This window comes from Phodopus roborovskii, unplaced genomic scaffold, assembly GCF_943737965.1.
Source record: "Phodopus roborovskii unplaced genomic scaffold, PHOROB, whole genome shotgun sequence".
Taxonomy (NCBI): domain Eukaryota; kingdom Metazoa; phylum Chordata; class Mammalia; order Rodentia; family Cricetidae; genus Phodopus; species Phodopus roborovskii.
This window is the reverse complement of record NW_026125295.1, coordinates 34,298,333-34,322,633: the sequence shown is the minus strand read 5'-3', so window position 1 is coordinate 34,322,633 and position 24,301 is coordinate 34,298,333. Positions and strand designations below refer to the sequence as shown.

The window sequence follows — 24,301 nt, the reverse complement described above, 5'->3', positions numbered from 1 at the left end:
ATTTCTCCCTGAATAAACATCTATTCGGCCTATTTGTTTATCCTGATCCTTATTTACCGCAATACTTAATAGCATGAATTCCCCTCAAGTTTAGGTGGCGGTAAGCTTTGTTGATCACCTGGGCCAAATAAGGTTTCTTGGTCCTCTATATTAATTGTAGCACATAGGTAGATACTAAGACTACTCACACTTTAGAGGTAAAGTTATTCTCCCCTCCATGAGGGGAGAATGTGCCTCTTCACCACATTAACTCAGTCATTTAGCTACTCATTTATATCAGTGTTGCTGCACAGATAATTTATTATATTGTTATTACCCTAGTTATTGATTTTGCTGTGTAAATTCCATCTTCATCTACTTGAGCTCTGTCCTCTTCCATCATTATAACCTGCTTTTAAGCTTCCCGTTTTTTTTTTTTTTTGTTTTTTTTTTCTGAAATAACAAGGTGTCCCATGTTCCTCACACATATTTCCTTCTCTGTCCCTAGATTTCCATGCAGCCACTTCTCCACCAGAGAGTTCAGTTTCTTTCTATTGGAGAGCAACATTTGAAATCAAGATGGAGGCCCTGCTGGGTGAGAGCCACTGAGCTCTTAAGTGACTTATCGTCCCTTTTCCTGCCTGAATGCATTTGTCAGTTGGTCTCAGGATATTCCTATCATTGATTTCAAACTTGGTTCTGTGGAGGAAACTATGGCTTTATTTCAGAAATATATAACGGTTTTAACCATTGCAAAATTATTTTAAAGACAAGTATAATTTCCCTTTTGACTAGTATTACCATGTTTTCTTTGTCTTATTAAAGGAACTGAATATTTAAAGAGTGGAGTTCCTAAGGAAAGGACTGGTTGGCTAAGTGCAGCCTGATAATTCAACTAGAAATGGTAGGGTGTCCCCAAGCCTAAGAGGAATTTAATACATACTGTCCTTATCCAAACTTTGTTTAAAAAGAATTATGTGATGGACCAAAGGCCTATCAAGGACTGGTTGGAGAAGAATGAAAAGTTTGTAACAAAGGAAGAAGAAACTGACACACAAATACTATTATCCTTCCAAATAACTGCAGTGTGTGTGTGTGTGTGTGTGTGTGTGTGTGCTGTTTTTTTTAATACTATCTACCTACCAGCATCCCCTTTCATACACAAAAAAGTAAACCATGTATTCTATTCAGTACCAAGGTTTTGCCTGCCTCTTAATACCACAAATATACCCTTCCGGAGCACAGGTTTACCAAACTCATGCCAGCAGTATTATAGAAGGCTCCAAACTGCACAAGGAAAAATTTTAACTAATAGTGTAGAACTCCTGCTCATCTTTAGAAATTTTATCATGCCTTGCCCAAAGGGTTGTATTTAGCAATCATAGCACCCAGGGAAAACTTGCACAAGTACACACACACACACACACACACACACACACACACACACACACAAATCTCTTCATCTTTCTGCTATTTCCTCTTCCCATTTTTATTACCAATATGGATTCCTCATACAAATTAACCATCCTGTTAACTAACATAATTGTGCATCAGATGATATTTAAGTAACACTGATAAAGAATCACAGTTGTCGGGTTATTCCCCAAAGCAAACCTACTGAGAACTAACAGAACCCTGAAATTCAGGGCTGACAGTCTCTACTGATACTGGAAACAGCTCTGTTCTCTGGGCCACTTAGCCCTGCTAGGTTTATACCCAGACAAAAATTTTTGGCACAGAAGAGCTAGTTTGTTTTGAAGCTGTTTGAGTCATTTAGATGAGCAGGGTGGAGGCTGGACACTGTCATTTCTTGTACTCCAATATAGCTTTGGAAGGTTGGTCTGCTTCCGTGTATGCCTCATGCTTACCAGTGTACACAGTTTGGGGTTCAGAGGACACGATCTTTAGCACATTAAACACCAGAGAGAGCAGACACTAATCGATAGAAAAAAATAACTTCTTTTTATTTACAAAAACAAAAATCCAAATATTGGATGCTGTAAACAAAATTCACAATCTGTTCCCTCTAGCGCTGATATGAACATGTCAGTTTTGAAGAGTCCATTTTCTGTCAACTCCTTTCTCTGCCTGTGACACACCTTTGTCAAAACATTCCAAGAGTGACCCAAGGTGCAGCTTGCTGTAATAGGACAAACTCAGAGCAGGCAATGGTTGTAGAGAAGCAGGAGCGAGGGTCAACAGGAAACAGAAACTAGCACATTCTGCAGAGCATTGAGGAAGGCTCCCCAAGCCCCTCACCATCCCCCCCCTTAGTATTCTCATCACTTTTTTCTTCACAAGCCATTGCCATGACAAAATGTGACAGGGAGATCCCTCCACAGCACTGAAATGGTGATGCTAAAAGAAATCTTAAAGAAAACGTGTATTCAAATAGGTGCTATATATGAAAACAGGGTTTTGTTTGTTTTTTGTTTTTTTTTTTTTCTTCTTCTTCTTTTTGGCTTTTTTGTTTTGCTTTTATCTAACACACTTTTTTTTTCTTTCACAACAAAAGCTTATTTTTGACAGCTGCTGACGGCTTTCAACATAATATATTTCATTTACAAAATAGTTCACAATATTTATTTAACAAGCATTGCATTGAAAACAAGGATATGCACAGTAAAGCAACCAATGGCAGCAAACAGAAAGGGATGGCATAAACAGTATGTTCACTTTTCATTTCATTTCTTTCTTGGCTTGAATAACAGATATTCTGCCCATCCTTGCATTTCTGTGGACCTGGGTCACAACAATCTAACTTTATCAAAGAAATGAGTGCTTGATTCAAAGTCCATCCCCATGTAAGAGTTCTTGAGGCAGCTGAATTTACTGCAGATGAAGTAAACTTTGTAAAAGGACACAGTCACAGTCTAAGTGTTCTCTGGCATGCCAGACTGGACACATGAGAAAAGCCTCCAGAAGACAAAACTTCTTCCTGCTTCAAAGTAACAGTGCACTAGGCAGATAAACACAAAAGCAAACAAATCACAGAGAGCTGTTACTCGCTCTGACATTCAGATGTTTTAGGCCACACTTCCACAAAGAGAGACATATATTCCATAGCATGTTCAACTACATATGCACAGGACTATAGTATGCACAAAATAGAAATAAATTATATAAGGGTTAAAGTGAATGCCAAAAGTTGTCTTGAACACAGCCTGTTCTATCTGAATGCCATATTCTTGCACTTCAACTAAGCTACTAACCTTAAAGTAATCAAGCAAAGAATATAAATTCTTGAGAAAGTAAATGAAAGGCATATTTTCTAATAAGGCTCCTTCAAACAAAAACCTGTGTTGTGAATTAACAGCAGGTTGCTGCTATGGCAGAGCCAGAAATCTCCAGACTTTTCAAAAACAGTGGATAACTCATGTATGCAGAATTAGCACAAGCAGAAACCGGGTCACCAGATGAGCTTCTGCTCCCAAGCAGTCCCAGAGAACTTGCTAAGAACTAAGCAGGCTGGACTGTGGTTTCTGATAGGTGAGTGCCAGGCCTAATCTGCAAGATGAACAATTCATCCTCAGAGTTTAAAATCCTAGGGCTGTGATGAGGGAAAACTGGACCAACAAGGGAGCAGGATGAGCTCCCTACAAGAGACTGGCAGTGTTGGGGGCTGTGACAGCTTGGTGGGGATTCACAGGGAAGCTGTTATTGCAAACCCATTCTGGTTCCTGTTAAGGCTTCAAATACACATGCACATAAGGGTGGTCCAGATGGACCAACCGATACTAACCTGGTCATGAGAATCTGAGAGGTGCCCAGGTAACAGAAAACCAATCACACTCTGCCAATGTGAGGGTGCTATGTTATCCCTAGCTCTCTGTAACTGACTGGGTCTGCAAAGGAAGCATCATACTTAGCAGTCACTCATAAAGAGTCAAGGGGATTATGTGATTGTTTCACAATAAGAAGGGAAGGTTTTTAATGCATTTGTTTTGCTTTTAGAAATGTATTTTCAGAGACCAGTATCTACAGGGCTGGGGTAGGAGTTAGGATTGGCTGCCACTAAACTGAAGTCATAATATCAGTTCATGTCACAAAGTTATATAAATGGTCTCTTGGAAAAAATAAAAATAAATTTGGGTTTGATCAAATGCAAAGTGATTTAATTTAATATACAGTACTAAATAATTCTACGCAGTGAGACAACCAGATCGAACATGTTTCATATTGGCATAAATTTATAAAATGTATATATAATATATATCCTATATATAAACTTTATGCAGTTGTGCAAATACTCTTTAAAAAGGGTCATAGAGTCATTTCACATTTATTAAATTCTAGTGGTCCAAAATGCAGAATGCACTCATTTGTGTGTTCATCTAGATATTGAGAAGTAGTGTTCAGGTACCAGAAATTCTTTTTAGCAATTAAGGATTAATTATCCTATCTCTGGTCCATGATCCACAAGTTCTGTGCCTTGGAGGCATGTGATTCTACTTACTTAAGGGGTTGGGGCTCAGACTGTCAAAATGTCAGGTCAATTAAAAAGTGTTCTACCAAATATTCTCCCATTTGTGAAATTCTCTGGTTCACTGAAAAGAAGAAAAAAACTCACTAAAAATGTACAATATCTGCTCTTCCTATCAAATATATTATTCATTTCTCTCCATTTCTCTTCTTTTTATATGGGATTTAATTTGTCATTGCAGTATGCCCATGTCTTCTATGATCCTACCATAAACATAAAATGTACAATATTTCAAAATTTCCTATTTGATACATTATTTTAGGTCATAGACAAAGAAGTGTGTGTATATATACACACACATATCACATATATGCCACATATATGGGTATGTATATACACACAAACAATATACACACACGTACCTATGATAACATCACACCAAACAATATCAACTTTATATAGGTATTTGCCAAGAAAAAATAGGGCATTTCCTTCACCATTCACAAGCTTATATGTTGTTTTATTTGTTTTTCTTGAGTCCCTGATAAAATAAAATAATCATTAAACCATAAAATAAACTTTTCCACTTCAAATCCTCTGAAAGCAACAGGCACTTTGATGTGTATTGGTGTGTAACAAATATAGTAACTCTTTATATACCTTAGTCTATCTCTTCTGCTTGGGGATTTCTATCTGTTAAATCTTTGGTCCTTGAGCATATTTTCTTGGCTACAGCTGGTTTTGCTTACGTCTTCACATTTTAAGAACGCAAGCTATACACAAAGCTGGAATTAATGGGTTGTATCATCAACAAGTTCTGATGCTCATTATGAGAACTACTACTGTTCATTTGAATTGAGCAGTTTCTGTGAGGAGGGATCCTTCCAGAGAAAGCACTTCGCTGCAAGACAGATGGTAATCCCCAGGAGGAGTCCCTCTTTTCCCATCTTGTTACTTTCTGACCTTCTCAACTGATAGAGAAGGCTTTTCTCCTCTGTATTTTCCCTTCTGGGAATGCCATCTTAAAAATTTTCCTACCATCCCCTCTTCTCTGTGGCAGAGCTATGGGAGTAGTTGCTGCAAACCCATATTGTCACAATCAAGCCTTTTTTTTTTTTTTTTTTTTTTTTTTCCTTTTTTTAATTCCCTTGTTATCTTGGGAGAACCTGACTGCTTTTACTAACTGGCCTCTTATTTCAAGGTACAATCCAACTGGGTAGAGACCACAGGGGTGGGTGGCTAAGGAGGGTGATAAGTTGAGATCATGCTCCTGTATCAATGGAAAGATCCATAAGCCTTGCCAAGCAATCAGGAGCATGCCCCCAGAGCACAAAACACATCCCTAACTAGGGATGTGTCGCTCCTTTTTGTTGTTTGCTGTTTTGTATTTTCTCTCTCTCTCTCTTTCTCTCTCTCTCTCTCTCTCTCTCTCTCTCTCTCTTTCTTTCTTTTTTGGTTGTTTGTTTTTGTGTGTGTGTGTGTTTGTTTGTTTCTATCTTGTATGAAATGGCTTCCCCACAGGACATTTTTAAACGATTCTTAATTGCAGGGTAACCAAGTGGAGTATGTCTGCTGCTGGCATGTGAACACTGGCTGAACTTGAGCAATGTAGTAATTGCTAAAGTTAGCATCAGCAACATAGGGGGCAGGCTGGTAATAGCAAGTGACATTAGCCACATTAGGGATGACATTTTGGTCGGCTAGCACCCGGATTGCCAGCATGGTGATAAGGTTTAAAGTCTGCCTCCTTTCATGTCCCATCAGGCACACTGTACTCTCATTTACCACTCCATGAAGCGTCATGAGATAGTCATACTTGCGGTCTTCCAAGCCCACGAAGTGGTTCTGTAAGTAGGATTCCAGCTTTCTCTGCTGCTCTCCAATGTCTGAGAAGTCGATAAAAAACCTGGAACACATGTACCTCTGGAGGGTCTTGATCTCATCTGAGGCGGGCCTGAAGCCCCTCACTAAGAGGTTGCAGTACTTAAGCAGGCCTCCCCCTCTTATTTCCTCTGGGTTCCTGGTGGCAATGATCTTGTTGCAAAGGTGATCAAAGGCTTCATGGAAATCCCCGTAGACACTTTCGCCAATTATCGTGGGGTGAAATGTCTCTGTCATTGGATTCTCAGAGCACTCATAGAAGAGGAGGAGAGAGTCTAATTTGATTTGGAAAGAATCTACACTGAATTCAAACTGCCTCCGGAGGGAATCCACGAACTTCAGCTCCACATTTTTGCCACTGTTGTTTGACAGGGATATGAGGCTCCAACGGTCCGACTCATTGCACACTTTAACCATTTTTTGCACGTAAGCTTCCTACAGGTTAAAAGATTAAACAAGAAGATGAGCAAAATTGGGGGCGGGGCAATAAATGTCTCAGATTTTCGGCTGAGAATTATTTCGCTCCTTCCTGTTTGTTCTGTCAAGTTTCAGCAAAACACTACCTCCAAGCTTAAACAGTCTTAGGAAAACAGGAAAAAAAAAAAATACATTTAACGAGTAGTTTTGCCGTCTGGGCAAGAGACTAGAAGTAATAGTTTGAGGCTTTTGGCAGACGAAGCAGAGTACTAAGAGGTTCTGTTGTCATGTCTGACTTCAAATGTTATTTTTTGAAGATGGTCTAATAGGCGCAAAGTTCACGCAATATCCACAGAAAGGCAGTGTTGTATGTCTCTCACAGTCCTTCCCAGCCACCCTCTTCTCCTCCCGCTTCAGCAATCAATCTTATCAGTCTCTAGTGTGTCCCTCCAGTGACACTCTACAGTTACAGCTAAAGAGGGACTAAATTGCCTTCAGACAACTTTAATTAATTATACAAAATGCCACCTAAACTAAAGGGGAGGGGCATAGTATTGCACCCTCAACACGGAAATTAACCTGGAGAATCACCGAATATTTTAAATGCCAGTTGAATCTAGAGTAGGAACCTATTCACATTTTCCAATACAATAAAAGCCCATTGACTCAATTCTGCTTCAAGCTGCTGTTTTCCCAAAGCCGAGATCACAAGATGACTCAAAAAAAAAAAAAAAAAAAAAAAAAAAATTTACATCATTCCAATCTTCCACCAATCAGAATGTTCTCTGGACAGGAGTCCAGGAAGGAAATTCAAGAGTTAAACCATACAGAAAAGGAAGAGAAGGGAATGCAAAGGAGGAAGCCAGAGTTGTGACGCTGAAGGCTCCTAGAAAACTAAAACACTCCACACTCCCCACCATTCTCTCACCTTACTTCACTCGTGAAAAAAAAAAAAATCAAAAATAAATAAGCGTCCCCACCAGGGCTGAACTAGCTGCAGTCTGGCTTTCCTTCTGCCCGTACACAGCCCGCCACTGTGCCCAAGCCCATCTCCAAGAAGCTTTACCTTGAGAGTGAGCGGTGTGATCTTCTCCTTGTTCACCCCTTCGGGCAAGAAGTCCAACAGGCAATCCAGCACGACGTCCTTCACAGTCTGAAACTCCTCTTCCCCACGCAGATCAGCGCAGAAGATGAGGTCCAGGTCCTTGTAGCCCAGGCCACTGTCCTGGTGCAGGACGTGACTGGCGGCCGAGCCATTGAGGCGCACGTCGCGGACACCTATGTTCTTCTCCTCCAGGCGCCTCCGCACCACCTTCACAATCAGGCTCGGCTGCAGCTCGAGCGTGGGGAAGTTGCCGCGCCCGTGGATCGGGATGGTCTCGCTCAGGATGCCGTCCAGCCGCTGCACTTGCTCCCAGTTCAGCACGTTGCAGTGCGCCGTGGGGCTTTCGCAATAGTCCAAGCAGCGGTCGCTGAAGCTGCCACCTCCGCCACCGAAGTCACCACCCAAGGGGATGTAGGGGCCGCAGGTCAGCTCGTCCTCCGCCATGGCAAAGTACCCTTCGCCCTCTGCCATATAGTGCCCGCTGAACGCCACTTGGCCTTGGTCAGTCCTGAAAGAAAAGAGTGGGTTTAGGAGAACAGCAGGGAGGTGCGCGGGTGCGGGGACAGGGGCCCTCCGAGGGGCCTGGGCTTCACCTCCCCAATCGTGACCCGCCTGGAGCTACCCAGAATAGTCCTCCTCCCCCGACCCACCCCAGTACCCAGCCGCGCGCCGCGCCCCGCAGAGCAGCCCCGCACCAAAAGTATCTCTGAAGCATCTGGAAAGCACAAGCGAGAGTCCCGTCTGTGTCACCTGGAGGCGGCCGCCCCTTCTAGGAGCGCAGGCGAGCGAGGAACCGCGAGGCGGACACACTTCGCAGGAGCTGCGAGTGCGCTCCCGGCAGCGGCCAGCGACTTCTCGGCGCAGACCCCCGCCGCGCCCTGGGCGTTCCCGCCCCTCGCCCGCGCCCCGCCCGCGCCCCCGCTGCGGTGGTCTCGGAGGTGGCGGCTCTCGATGCCGCCAATGCCGCCGCGCACACTTGCGTCTCTGGAGCTTTAGCAATTGTGCGGGGGAAATGTCTTCAGTACTTTTTTTATACCGGGCTTCTCCGCGCTTCCGGGGCCCCAGAGAGCAGCGCTCGCCACACCTTCTCATTTGCATAGGGCACCGCCCCCAGCGCCACCCCCGCGGGCAGTCGCTGGGTGGACAGTCGCCGGAGCTCAGAGCTGTTGGCTGCAGGCCAGTGTGTGCAGCCCCTGGCTGTGTGCAATAGCAAATGCCTGTGGCGTATACGTGTAGGTTTATCTATTTCTGCACGTCCTCACACACACCCCCAAAGAGGAGACACTTTGAACGCCCCAAACGTGATAATCAACCATCAGGATTAAAAATCGCACAACTCCAGAAACTTCCAAGCCTAGTTAGTCTTCTGGCCTGGTGCAGAGTGTCACTGCTGCGTAACTCTGGGTCTCCTGGAGGTTCCTCCAACGGTGTCCGTTTGTGGCTAGACATCCGATTCCACTACGGACTCTGGGCCAAGTGTGCTCTCCAGAGGCAACTTGTCACGCACGTCAGTCTCTGCGGGAGGGGGAGGGTTTGCTGAGAACTGAGTTTCGATTCTGGAAACCTCGAGAAGTGCTGGGGAAGTCGGGTGCCAGCCACCCTTAGTGCGCATCTAGCTGCTGCGCGAGAGCGGGACTGGCGCGCGTCACCCATCGTGCAACTCCGCGGGCGCGTGGCCAATGGCGGGGTCGCCGAGCACAACCCGAGGAACAGCGCCAGGGTGGCGGTTCTTCCATGCAGACCTAGGAGGAGAACCGCTGTCCTCGCAGCCTCTAAAGTTCTCAGTTCTAAAGTGAATAAAAATTTCAGTGATCTAGGTAGGGTCTGGCTTCTTACCAGACATAAGGGACAAATTTAAAAGATGTGAAGTTTTTCCCCTCCAGCTTTAGACGCTAGTGTAGCTCTAAAGGTTATCTCCGCGCTCTGGCACCAAGGTGTTTGTTAGAAAGCTCCCCGCTTTTGTTGGCCCACTTCCTCCACCGCTGCCTCTTTTCAAAGTAATGCTTAGCAGCCCTTGCTCCAGGTAGAGGCTGTGGGCCGCTGTAGTCCGGATAGAGAGGGCAGGCCCTGAGATGAACAACCTTTTCCCGAAGGCCCTGCACAACTCCAGAAATCCAGCCTCTGGATTTGGGGAGCTCTAGCCTATAAGCCCAACCTGTGCAGCTCTGAGTTGAGGGTTGGGGTGCAGGGGTGTCGCCCACGCAGATCTAGCTGCGTGACAACGCCGCCCCCTGCTGGTGTCCTGCGGAGCCGAGTCCCCAAAATGGAGACACTCGATTGGAAGCCAGGCTTCCTTAGCATTTGCAAGGCCTAGGTCAAATTGGGTTGAGGGATTGAAGGAGCCCTGGAACCCTACATTGTTCTTATAACCCCACTGTTTCTTTCAGGACATGTCCAACAATGAATGCTGCCTAACAACACATTTTATATATATGAAAAGTGTGTGTGTGTGTGTGTGTGTGTGTGTGTGTGTGTGTGTGAGAGAGAGAGAGAGAGAGAGAGAGAGAGAGAGAGAGAGAGAGAGAGAGAGAGAGAGAGAGAGAATCACTATGCATTTCAGGTGAGCCTCAATCAAACATCTTACTGAATGAATGATATGAAGAACTACTGAGCTCTTTCCACACACCTCAGCCTTCAAGTCCAGAAGGCCTTCAGTGACATAGGGGTTTGGAAACAAAGGGACTGAGAAGTAAGTAATGGGGGTTTCTCAAATTCCCAACCAGTAAGTTGTGGGTTCAGGCCTTGCACCCCCACACCCATTTGACTGTGAGTGCTATTTAGTCTCCATTTCCTGAATGAGATGGCCCTGGTTTAGTTCTTCCTTCTCAGTAGAAACATAGGCGAGCATTGTGGGGAGGGTCCGGTGAGAGAGGAGAGTAAGTGCCTGGCTCAGAATTTAATTCCCATCAACACACACACACACACACACACACACACACACACACACACACACACACACACACGAGGGGACAGAATGAAAGAATGAGATAATAAAAATATTTTTGATAGATTGTCAGGAAAAAATTTCTTCAAAGGCTGATAAGAATTTTGCATTTTCTTAAAATAACATCAAAGTGACTGGTCATGTATTAAATAGACTGCTCTGGAAAAACAATAGTTTAACCCCACTCTCATTACTTTGTGCTGCCATTTAAGCTTCCATCAGAAAGAGTGAGAAAAACAAAGCACAAAATAGAGTAGCCCGTGAGTGGGCTGAGTACTTTGCTCACCCCTACAGTGTGTCCTGTGGGATAGAAAGATCTTCAACTTAATTAGAAAGTTGCCAGGGGACCCTGGCAAGAGGGCCCAGCCTGAGCATGCACTGCACTGGCAGTGACTGCAATCTGTTCTCTACAGGACCCTCTCCTCAGCAGTGGACACCCTTGTCTGCACAGATGCTCCCACAGCCTCTTCCAAGAACAGGAGGCTTGGCTGAGAAATAGGAGGTAGTGGAGGGCCTGCTTTGCACACCACATGCTGGAAGGGAGAGTTCCCACCATGGGTGAGGAATGTCCTATTTCCTCCTAGCTGGCAGGAGTATTCTTTGTGGACAACACTTCCTCAATAAGAGAGTGCTCCCCATTGCCAGGCATGAACCAGACCCTCCTGCCTGCCACCCACACTGGGACATTTGGGGCAACTCATTCTTCCGTGAGGGAAGGCAATTGAATTATTGGGTTAATATGTGTCTGATACATAGAGTCTACTTGTTACACACTGCTGAATGGAAGAATATGTTCTTCATTGTCCCCCTCCTGCTGTCAAAATGAGGTAATATTTATATTCTGGAAAGTTGAAGCCATCCATACAAGAAAATGCAAAGTTTGCAATTATAAACCCTAACTTGCTTTCTGTAGATACCCAATGGAAGTATTGAATGAGAAATTCTGTGTTTCCCAACACAGTCACTGCCAAGACCCTTCTTAGCATAGTTATTCTGATATTAGATTCACATGGATTTCACCTTTGGAGAAAGGATAGAAGGCTCTAGCTTCCAGACTTATTCATTTACTTTTCCCCTTTAAAGAGGAAAAAAAAAAGACCACTAGCAATATCACGCTATGGAATGATAAAGAGAAGCTACCAGAAGGGGCTGAGTGGCTGAGGAGATGCTTCAGCACTCAGGAGCACCTATTGTTCTTGCAGAGAACCCCTTCAACCTCCAGTTCAGTTAATAGTACCCACATTGGGCAGCACACAACCACCTGTAACTGCATCTCCATGGGATCCAAGAGCCTGTACTCACATGTAATACTCAGACACACTAGAAGTATCAAAGTCACAAAATTCAACTAGCGTATTCAGAATGCTTCCTTAGCATTTTTAGATGGCTTTCAGATCTTTATCTGAAAATTTTAATGGAAAGCTTAATACAGATTTTTGAGGAAGGAATATCATTTACAACTATTTGTTCTTGATTTGCAACTTACAGTAACCATTCATCTTGATTTAACACAGTAAGAAAAAGTTCAGTTTTGGCATTAATATTACTGAATGAATTTGCTAGTATTCCAGACAGTGTGCTCAATAATTTGAATGTCATTTCTTAAATATTCTCCCCGAGTCACAGCTTTGCATAGTCTATTCCTATTTTCTGGGTTGGAAAAGTAAAGCGTTGGAAGGTCAAGTTTCTTGGAGAGGTTGCAGAGCCTTGATATATACCTATTCATGTGTGTGTGTGGGGGGGTCCTTTATGTCTGGGAGCTCTTGAATTCTGTGGGTTGAACTTCTCCCTGTCTTCTAATCTTTTCAAATTTGAAATTGACCTGCAATTGTACTCTACCTATTTCTTTCCAAGTACTAGATGTTCAATCTGGCATAATATTGGAAACTTACATTTATTTTAGTCTTTATTAATTTATTTTTTACATTCCAATCCCAGTTCTCCCTCCCTCCTTTCCTGCTTCCCCCACCTCCCTCCTCCCATCTGCTCCTCTGGAGAGGGTAAGGCCTCTGCTAGGAGGTCTACTAAGTCTGTCCCATCATCCCCTTCAGGCAGGACGAAGGCACCTCCCCATACCCTCCACACACACACCCCTGTGTCTAGGCTGAGCAAGGTATCTCCGTATAGAATTAACTCCATTAAGTTAGTTCGTGCATTAATGTGAGATCTTGGACCCACTGCCAGTGCCCTCATGTATTGTTCCAGCTACACCATTGTCACCTATATTCTAGTTCGTTCTTCTGCAGATTCCCCATTTGTCAGACTGGAGTCAATGATCTCTCACTAGCTCAGGTCAGCTGGTTCTGTGGGTTTCCTCATCATGGTCTTGACTCCTTGGTTCATATTGTTACTCCTCCCTCACTTCAATTGTACTCCATGAGCTTGGCCCATTGGTTAGTTGTTGATGTCTCATCTGTTTCTGGGAGAGGTTTCTAGCCTCTCTGGAGTTGTAGATTGTAGGTTGGATGTCTTCTACTTTATGTCTGTTATCCACTTATGAGTGAGTACATACTATATTTGTCTTTCTGGATCTGGGTTACATGTTTAATTCTGAGTCAACTGCTATGAGCCAAGCTGCACCATGACTACTGAACTGATGGGGATGGCTTCCTCTATGTATGTGCATGGAAAGTGAAGTAACCTTTGCAGTCATGGAGAGCTAGCATGCCAGCAGCTTCATGGGGAAGTGTGCAGAAAACCCCCACAAAGGGAAACACAGTGGGAGGTTTGGAGATTAGCCCAAGTACACTGAGCAGTGGAGCCATTTTCCTCTTCTTGTTCCCTCTGATCCCTATCTTCCCAAAGATAGCTTCCACAGATAAGAAGTAAACAAACAGGAGACCATTTCCAAGCTCATATCCAGAAGCAGAAGGGGCAAAAAGGGTCCAGAGAGTCACTGTTAGGACTCTGAGTGCCTTCTCCCAGCTGTCTGGTCAGTCTTCCTCTCATAACCACGGTGCTCTCTTGGTCTTTGCACACCATCTTCTCCCTTCTCTTACGATCTTCCAACTTTTACCATTTCTACTCTTTGTTGTTTTCACCAACAGTAGCAAGGCAGTGGGAGGACACTGCAGTACTAGGAGAAGAATGCCAGTGTCTAGACAGGGAGCTCTGACCACCTGCCTCATTCAGAAGGCAAATCTCAGTAATTTACGGTAGCAGTGAGGTTTGGTTGCCTTTTCCAAGCATGAACACATATGCATCATCTCACAGAGACTCTGAGACCTCTTTGCTCCATAGTTATCAATGGCTGAGAAGAAACTGAAGACAATGTTCTATGTAAGAGGTTAAAACTCACAGAGAAAACTGCTTTTAAGATAAATAAATGGTGCTTGTAAAAAGATTTTTTTGTTGTGATTCTTCAATGAAATAAGAAATGCTTCAAAGACTAGCAGCATCCCAGGATATAACATTTCTAAGTTGTTTCAAAAAATATTTTGTTATTTCTTAATATGTTATTAGTAACTGTATTTGTTACTTTTGTTGCTGTGACAAAATACCATGGCAAAGGTGATGTATCGAAGGAAGGATTTGTTTTAGCTTATGGCTCTAGGGGGATAAGACCTCATGAGGGTGAAGAAGCATGGGCATGGTGGTACAGGGCAGAATGCTGAGTTATCATACTTTGCATGGCAAGTGCAAACCAGAAAGAGCAAACTGGATGTAGGTGAGGTACTTTACTCTCAAACCCTGCCATCAGGCACTTCCTCCAGTAAGGCTGGACCACCTAAGCCTCCAAAGAACAGCACCACCAACTGAGGACCAAGTTTTCAAACAAGGAAGACCCTGGTGGACATTTTGTATTCAAACTACCTCAGTGTGGCGATATATTATTTTTGATTTATTAAAGCTTGCCTGAAGATTAGAAAAGCAAAATAGGGGGCCACTGGCTCTTATCCCTTCCTCTGGCTGAATGGGCTGATCTTGTTGCCTCTCCTCAGCATGGTTGGAGAATTCTGAGACTGAATGTCTTCCTATGGTCAATATGGCTGGAGAATGAATGCCTGATACTGAGACCTTGCTTCTTTCTTATATATCTCCTTGCTGCTGGGATTAAAGGCATGTGATCCCGGTACTGAGTTCATCTTTGTGTGAGCTGTTTCTTTTTAGGACTGGATCAATCTTGTGTAGACCTGGGTGGCCTTGGATCTGTCTATCTCTTAATCCTGAGTTCTAGTATAAAAAGGTGTGTACCAACACCTCCTATCTTCTGGCTGCTGGGATTAAAGGTATGTGCCTGGCTTGTGGCTGACTTTGCTTTCTGAATCCTCAGGCAAGATTTATTAAATCATAAATAATATATCACCATGGTAACTAGTAACAATTATCAAAATGGTAACAATTATAATCTTCTTCTTTATTACCACATTTTTATCTTTAAGACTACTGGTTCTAATTTTACAAATGAATATAGACTGGATGATTTGTGCCATGTTTGCTGAGTTTTATATTCGTGTCACTAGACTGAAAACCAAAGATGCTCATTTGGAAGGACCCTTTAGCTACACAGAGGTTCCTTTGACTTGGTTAATCTTACTTTGAATTGCTGAGCATCTTATGAAAAGTGTCATTTCCTAAGGTGTTATTTTCAAGTATTCTTTTACTCTCTATCTGACCACATAAAGATAATTCCATTCATAGTTGTCACTCAATGAATCGAAGACATTCCAAAAACAGGTACCAGTATGGCCAGGACCACTAAGGCAACACGTTAAAGTCAAACTCAATACCAATTGCCCCTTGATAGAATTCTTAATCAGAGAGATCAACCAGTATTTTCTGGCACTGCAATTGATGTTAATCATACCAGTGTATCTTCCTGTTTTGACATTTTGGTGAAATGGTTGCTGTTTCAATGTCATAAATCCCTGGACCAAATGGTTTCCCCTTACCCCAGACAAGAGAAATATTCAAATTTGATATTCATCTGGTGAAATATAAACTAGAAGTACACAAGTTACCTTCTCAAATATCAGGTGTTGATACATTAGCTGTTATTTTATTCTACAGTACTTTCCTTCTGTGTGTTTGTCCTGAAAGATGGTGAACTGCTCTGACAAAAGGATGATGCTCACCGTATGGAACACAAGAAACATTGTGGAGGAGAGAAAGAGGCTACACCCAATCATTCTTCCTCTTTAACAGAAATACATCCCCAAGTATTTGCAACCCTTGTCTTATGAAAATTGAGGTCATCTTCTACCGGTCTCTTCATTTCATTTTGACAAGTGTCAGCCAGTTCTTACCTGGAACCTGTACTGGTGTACTGAATGGCCATTACAAGCTAGTTTCCTTTACATAATCTTTCAGTGTTCAAAAGGTATGTTCATAAATGCGAAACAGCCATTAGTCTGTTTTGCTGTTGACCAAATAAAATAGCCATGGCTTGGTACTTTGTAAAGAAAGGAACTTAGTTAAGTTACTGTATGGAATTCTCGGACCTGTGCTTATGGAGGACAGCTTGAAGACCCGAGGCCACAACAATTGATTCAAGGCTTAATCATCTTCCACTACACCTCCTTCCTAAGGGGCTCCTATCCAAACTCCACTATACTGCAGATTTGGCCCACAATCACTTGACCTTTGGAAGGACAACCTTAGGCCACACCCAAACTCTAACCCACATTTACCTAGCACCAGCAGATTTGGCCCACAATCACTTGAGCTTTGGAGGGACAACCTTAGGCCACACCCAAACTCTAACCCACATTTACCTAGCATCAGTCTTATAAGTTTAATCTGGAAATTGTATGACTAACAGATGTATCTGTGGGAGCTGCAGAAGATCCACTTATTTACCCATGTACCTAAGCACATATTTTAGTCTGATTTAATTCCTGCATTGCACCATGTTTTAGTTTTTGATGGGGTTGTTTTGTTTGATTTTGTTTTGTTTTGCATATAGGCTCTCACATTATAATTGAGGCTCCCTGCCTATCCATTGTGTATCTCAGACACACATCAAACTCACAATGATCTTCTTGCCTCAGGCCCTCAAGTGCTGAGATGGTAGGCATGCACCACAATGCCCAACATGTTTTAGTTTGCAAGTTACAAGACCACATGCAGAGAAAATGTAATAGATTTCTGAGCCAGGCGGTGGTGGCACACACCTTTAATCATAGCACTTAGGAGGCAGAGGTAGGTGAATCTTAGTGAGTTCAAGGCCAGTCTGGTCTACAAAGTGAGTTATGTGACAGCCAGAACTGTTACACAGAGAAACCTAGTCTCAACAAAACAAAACAAAAATATTTTCTGATATAAAAGTAATGACCCTTTTAGATTGCATACCACCTCTATATTGGATAAGTTATTATATTGATCCGTAGTTCTTTGTAAATAAAAAACAACAACATGATTTATCATAATTATCGTTCCAGTTTGTGTCTAAAGATAGCAAACATTTCAATAAAAAAATCTGGGAAAATGAACTAATTTCTTAAATGTTTTATCTATGATATTTAAGTTTCTTGTTTTTAATAGAGTACAGTGGAGGTTTGATTTGCCTTCAAAATTTAATTAAAGCTCAAATCCATGCATATGTTTGCTCTCAATCTTGCATTAAAGATTGTGAATGCTTGCAGTGATAAAATTAACAAGATGTATTACAAATTGCAGTTTCTGAGAACATGAGTAACCCAAACTTTTGATTCTTTCGATTCCAAAACAAGGTGTAGGACTCTGTGAGCTTCAGTGGAGGCAGGGGCATTGAGCTAATCAGCCAGGATGGTATGTCTGAGTACATGTATGAATGTGCTCATAGCTGCTCAATTTCACATAACTGGTTTCTTGTCTCCTTTTTATTAAAACAGTCAATTGGCTGTGGAGTCAGAGTCTAATGACATCATAGGATACACTAAGCACCATTGGTTGATAACTTATGATTATCCACAAAACACCTAGCAGGACGAGTCAAGTGGCTTGGTCTAAAGCCATGAGAGTATGCACATGCATACACAGAAGAAATAAATTAGTCAAATTAATTTTTAAAAAACCCTGGCAAATAATATAAATTATATATGTCTTGTACATCTGATAAAAATGGACTGTAAGACATTCTCCAGAATTCTATGGGCAGGTGTGAGATCTCCTAAATAAGACCTTGATGTCAGATACTTTGTGAGGATTTCATATCCAGACAAGTGGTTCTGGCCATGACCCACTCTCATTGGAAGTCAGTGACACTTTATACTGTTTCGTTGCTTTTTAATTTTAGCTAATACATTCCTATGATATGTTTTAATTATAAGTTGCTCTAGAAAAATGTCCTTGATTATGAATAAGAATATATCAAATGTAACATAAGTAGAGTGTAAGTTAGTTCTGCATGTGTGAGATCATTTTATCCAGATACATTGATAGGTCAACCTTTCCAACAGGCTACCACCTGTGGGCATTAGCTGCTATTTCCTGTCTGTTGAGATGTTTCTAGTTTATTGCTCTCATCACTAGTGGAACATCCTCACAATTCTGGAAGTGCAGATGAATACTCACTAGGTTCCTATATTTTTATCAGTTATGTTTATTTTTTTTTTTCAAAATAAAATACCCCTTACCTAAAAAGGGGATTGGGGTATGCCACTATAGAACCTCACAAATGAGATTAGTCAGAATTTGGGTAATAGCTCAAATCTTGGCTCCAAAATAGGCAACTCAATTTTGTTTTAAGAAATTGTGCAATTTGCCTCAAGAAAGAAACTGAATTTGTTCCAAAGATACAGAGGCCTTAGATATCAGCTTATACATGTCCCTGTAACCTAGAGCAAGGTTTCTTTCATCAATGACACATCTTCCTTATATCTTCCTTATTCTTTACTGGTTGATGGGAAAGTTACCAGCTGCCCTGGGGACAGAAGAATGAATTTCTCTAAATTGAAATGTTTATATGTTAAAGTAGAGGACTAGATATTGGAGCCCCTGAGATGAACATCTTTTCTTCATTTTTAAAATGGATGATTCTTATGGGAGCTTATAACTATTAGTCTTTTTAATAACACACTTTATTACACTAGTCCACAGTGAGCTAACTCTTCAAGGTTAGGACTCAGTAAGAAATAAGAGTAGAATGGTTAACACAAACATTTTGAGGAATTGTAGGGAGCCAGCAAGATGGATACTATGGGGAACAACATCTAATGCATGTACTTTAGGAAACATTTCCCTAGAGCTGGATTGAGAAGACATCAGCATGAGACTTTCACAAAAGACAGATGGGATGAACACTTGGTAGGCTCATAGAACACCCACCTGTGCATCCAGAGCTGGAGGCCAACTCAATGCTCATGAGTAGAGGCAATAAAGGTTGAGTGAGAAGCACAAATCACATAGGTTCTTGCAACCAGGCTTGTGGGACATTAAATCTTGGCCTCTGAGGAGTTCTCTCTCAGGGTATTCATCTTAAACATCTTGTAAAGTTGTCTTTTCTAAGCCCCATCTTGAACTCAAAGGCACACATTCTGAATCTCCATCTTTCACTGGCTGCTGGTCAAGAATACACAGTTACCTGCTTATAGATCTGGGACTGCTGGGACATGAAGAGTGACTTTCAGTCATTAGGAGACATGTGCTTACAAGCCCTTCAACAGTACTGTCCTTGTGCAAAGCCAGAAAGTTACCTAAGATCTTCATGTTAGGAAAATCCTCCAAAGCCAGGGTATGAATGATACAAAAAAATGTGCAACCCTCCAATTAAGTTCTGAATCAACAAAAGTACATCAGTAGAACTTCCAGAGTGGGAGCTAGCTCTACTAGCCTACTCCAACCAACCATTGCCTTTCTGTGGAGTTCAGTTTCTTTGATCACTACTACTACACCTTTTAGTAATCTTTAGCATCTGTGTAACTAAACTCTACCTTTTCTTCATCCATCTCAGTGAAGTGGTGACATGTAGAATTTTTCAAAGTAAAAATTACCCAGTACTAAACCAAAAATGAAAAGGTTGTCATTGCAGACATGGTGAATCCTGTAAAGTCACATTTGTCAAGGCTAAGTTCCTGATCCTAAAATGAATCTGATTCAGCCTCAGAAGACTATTTCCTGGTGTAGCCCCCTCCTTCTACCTGTAACTTGCCTGTAACTTGAACAAAGTTTTCTGGGTAACATCTTTTTTTCTTCATGTTCCTAAGTGTGGTTGATGTGTGACAATGGGATACTATAAATAATTAAAAACGGGTGGGCTGCTTAAACCAGAATGGTCAAGAAATGCCTATTTGCATTTAAAAAAAGAAAAAAAAAAAAAAAGAAAGAAAGGCAAGAACTGAAAGAGAAGTATCTCCCAGCTATGAGAAGTTAGGGAGTGGTCCTGGCCTAGAGTGCAACTTGTACCCTAGCAGGCAACAATCTGATATACTAGAGGAACTGAAACAAACTGGATCCAGCCAGAGCACCCAGAGGAAGGGGGCGGTGGTAACATAAGATTAGATTAAAGAGAAAGTCAAAGGTTAGATCTCATAGGCTCTAGTGAAGAGTTGGATTTTATGTAAGTTCAAGAAGTCATTGATGGCTGTGACCAGGAATAAGATGATTTGTCTTTGGAGGCCATTCTTCCCTCTATGTGCAGTTAGGAATTGGGAGGAGGAATACATAAAGGAGACTACTGAAATGGTCAATGTTGGCATGGATAAAAGATGATTCTAGGTTGGATTGGAATTGTGGATGATAGCCTTTAAGGATTACACAGTCCTTTGAGTGGTTTCACCTAGAAGAACCAATAAAGTAGCATGCAAAATCATTACACCATATTCTTATATTGCTTTTTAGTTTTATGTGTCTAAGTGCGCACACACAATTACACAGCTGTGCTGTGAAGCAACTTAAGTAAAAGAAACAACAATGATCTCATTTCAAACACACTGGATAGAGTCAGGTAGGCAAGGACACAAAGAGAAAGAAGATGACGGGATTGTGTGATTATTTTAGTGCACTTTAAAATAGCACACGTGGGGTCAATATTAATTGTTGATTTGACCGAAGCTAACATCACCAGAGAAGCAAGCCTCTGGGCATGCCTGGGAGGGATTATCTTGCTTAGGTCAGCATCTAGACTGCATATGAAGAATAATCTTGACAAGTTTAACTGAGGTATGAAGACCCTTCCTAAAAGTGTGTGTAATAATTCTCTGGATTTGGGTTCTGAACTAGATCAAAAGAAGAAAGGGAGCCAAACACCAATATTTATCTCACTCTGCTTCCTGATTAGGAATAAAATGTGATCAGCTGTTTCAGGCTGCTGACTTCCTAACTTCCTCACCAAGATGCACTGCACCCTGTAAGAGTGAACCAGAACAAATCCTCCCTTCCATTGCTTTCTATCATCCTATTTTACCACAGCAAGGAAACAAATAATCATGACAAGAATCTTATATTTCTACACTAGTCATTCTGTAAAATATGATTTACAATAACTTTTGAATGATAAAAAACATAAAATTGTACTATTAATATAAGAAAATGGCATACATTCATCACTTGTTTATATCTCAGAGTCCTTGCAGAGAGCATTGTCATATACACTGAGAATCATCAGTAAGTATTTCATTCACCTTTCAGAAAGATAATACTTTCTTAGCACACTAGCTATTTCCAAAAAGTTTCATGTATAGGAGGAAATTTTAAATCTTACATTTACTTAAGCCTCATTTTCTCTGGGGTCCCAAGTCTAGCTTTGTTAATTTTTTCACAATACAGTCTAGACTGCCCAGGTTCATGTGTCACTTTATGACAATTCAAAGTGTTCAAAACTTTCTGTCATCATCATTCTAATAAAATAACATAATGCACTGGGTTAAATACCATGCATCTGTTTTATTTTGTTTAATATAAGACAGAATGACTTTTCTTAGAGGAGATCACCTTAATGAGTCCTTTACTCAGATGTACTGGAGCATATGGGATTTGACCTGATGACAAATCAATTTATAGTAAGTCAACACTGAAAATCAAAAATGGGCCTTGTAAGGAAAGAAGACACAGCATGAACAGTTAGTAGTTGCACACAGCCTCTAATTACGAAGTATGCCCTTACCAGAGGTACTTCCAACTGTGCTGACTGCAAGAAGTCTTTCTACTTTACACACAGAAGTACACACCCTCTGTCTACAAACATGTTAAGACCCATATGGTTAAACAATCCATTTACACATTGCTAGATGGGGCCAGCATCAGCTCCTTATTCTCTCAGGCATCTGCAAAAAAGCACCTTCACTATTTTAACACCTTTCTTTATGCAGAGGTCCTTTTGAGCCCTGTCTGAATTTAACCTCTTTTCTCCCATGCAACACCAGTCTTCATTTGGAGTAGGTAACAACTAAAGACTACAGCTATATTTTATCTTATTTATTTTATTTTTGGAGACAGAATCTCCTATGTAGCTCTCACTGTTCTAGAACTCACAGAAATCTACCAGCTTCTGCCTCTCTAAGTCATGCACCAACATGCCCGACTTGCAGCTGTGTTTTAGTAGTAGATTCTTAAAGATCTTCCATGAAAAAAAAAAAATTAGTGTTCAATGGCAGAAAAGCAAATTCCATGGGAACAATTTCAAGTTGTTTTGGGGATGCCTGGGCCACTGCTTCTCAGCCCAGACCACCCAGGTAACAGCAATAACCAATACTCTATGCAATACCCCATACTGGAGCTACCCAGTGAGATCTGCCTACCTGATTAATTGTGCTGTTGATTCTACTGTTAGCCACTCCTATGCCAGATGAACCGCAGAACAAGTAAGGCGCTAAAAGACAGGGCAGCTTTGTAATTCTCAATCTGTTTCTTCATCCTCAAACCTCACTACCCTGTTAAGGCTTCTACAGAATTTCAGTTTGTTCTTTGTTATTCACTGAGGAAGTCTGGTACATTTGAAAGCTTCCTCTTAGAGTAGATAAGACTAACAGTTTTGGGGCCAAGTAGGATTAATTATCAGGAAGCTGTTGATAGTTCATCACTGACCTGTAAAAACCTGTAAGAATATGGTTGACTAAAATAATGGTGTCCATTTAAAGTTGGGGTCACATAATATGTCATTAAGGATCCCATTATTTCAGCAAAGAAAATTTGCAGGGAGCTCTCCTCTTGAAAGAAAATAGCTTTCTGCTGGAAAGTTTCCAAACCACACCATTGCAAAACCCAAACACTTCAAACCATTAGACTCTAATGTTTAACTGTGTGTTCCTAGTTATCTTAGAAACCCTTTTCTGGGTAATTATTTTTGTTGTTGCTGTTGTTGTTGTTCAAATCTAGGTTTCCCTTGGCATTTAATCCCAATTTGAGCATGCTTTCATTGCTTAGAGGTTAATGTTTTCACACCTTCCTTGACGGAGACTATACCCTACAATGTTCCCTATGATTAGAAGAAACTATAATCAGCATTTCATAGAGTTGGGGAACACAGTGAAGGGCAGGGCTGGCCCAAGGCCTGATTGTGAAATGCCTGAACAGTTTAAAGCCCTTGTCTCTTCAGTGTCATTTAACTCTTTCTTGTCTTCTAATCTCCTGTTCAATCTCTTTGAACTGGGTAACCATCTGAACTTCAGTTTCTTCCTGTGGCAGGACTCACTGAGATTCAGAGAAGCATGTTAGCTGATATAGAGTGGGATATCAAAACGTGCCCTTCATCCCATCATCTTCCTCATCCTCATTACTCGCCTCATCTTTCCAAGTTGGCCTCTTCCTCAACCATGTGCTACTGTTGAGGTAAGTGTCTTCCAAGGTCCACGTACTGAAAGACGTCCTGGTTTTGTAACCCATGACAACATCTCTGAGAAGTTGGGAGTAAGGGGCACTTGATGCTGCTCTATTACACAATGACATTGCTTAAAGAAACATTTGCTTTGTAATAGTGACAAACATTTTCCTATTTAAAAATCTTTATCAGCATTGTATTAATAAAAAGGCGAATAGAATAAAACAGAAATAGGAAATATTGAACTGTGATTAGGTTTGTGGCAAGCCCTCCTTCTTTCTTGCTTTCTTCTTTCCTCCCTCTCTTCTTTTTTCTTACCCAAAGGGATAATGATACCTACATTTTCTAAACACAGGAATATTGCCTCTAACTCTGATATCTTAGGCCCCCATAGCAGGTTGAAAAGGGTTTTGATGTGGATGGGAAAGTGATGACAGCTACTAGACAGACTTAATGGAAAACCACAATACCCTGAATGACATAGGAGCTAGACAATGTGCCAGACCTGAGCAGCTTTTACAGCAACTGGTAAGTCGAGGTTGGGTCAATTCCAAGACCACTCCCTTGACAACTCAGAGGTCTGCATCTGTTGCCAGCCTCCTTCCACCAGGCCTTCATTGGAAGGTCTGTTTAGTTTCTGTTTCCCTAAAGAATGTTTTGGCAAGAAAGGCATCAGAATTTATAGAATCTTAAGTTATACAAGTATACCCCACCCCAAGATGTGGGACCAGGATCTATCCTGGATGCATGAACTGGCTTTTTGGAGCCCATTCCCTATGATGGGATAATTGTCTCTGCCTTGATTTGGGGGAAGGGGGCTTGGTCCTGCCTCAATTTGGTATAACAGACTTTGTTGACTTCCCAAGGAAGGCCTGA

The 24,301-nt window shown here is 41.8% G+C and overlaps 1 protein-coding gene across 3 annotated transcripts in view; it reads right to left on the bottom strand.

Moving 5' to 3' along the window:
- Window positions 1–2,512: 2,512 nt before the first annotated feature.
- Tent5a (terminal nucleotidyltransferase 5A) overlaps window positions 2,513–24,301 on the bottom strand; it is a 71,689-nt gene continuing 49,900 nt past the window's right edge. The window contains exons 1-3 of one of the 3 annotated variants that reach the window (XM_051207818.1): window positions 8,501–8,874; window positions 7,767–8,313; window positions 2,513–6,718 (exon numbers count right to left, since the gene is read on the bottom strand). In XM_051207818.1, coding sequence (XP_051063775.1) covers window positions 5,942–6,718; window positions 7,767–8,313; window positions 8,501–8,520 — 1,344 coding nt within the window. In that variant the 5' untranslated portion in view covers window positions 8,521–8,874 and the 3' untranslated portion in view covers window positions 2,513–5,941. Of the gene's footprint in view, window positions 6,719–7,766; window positions 8,314–8,500; window positions 8,875–24,301 lie in introns of those variants that run through there. The other 2 variants (XM_051207827.1, XM_051207812.1) reach the window with 2 other exon arrangements.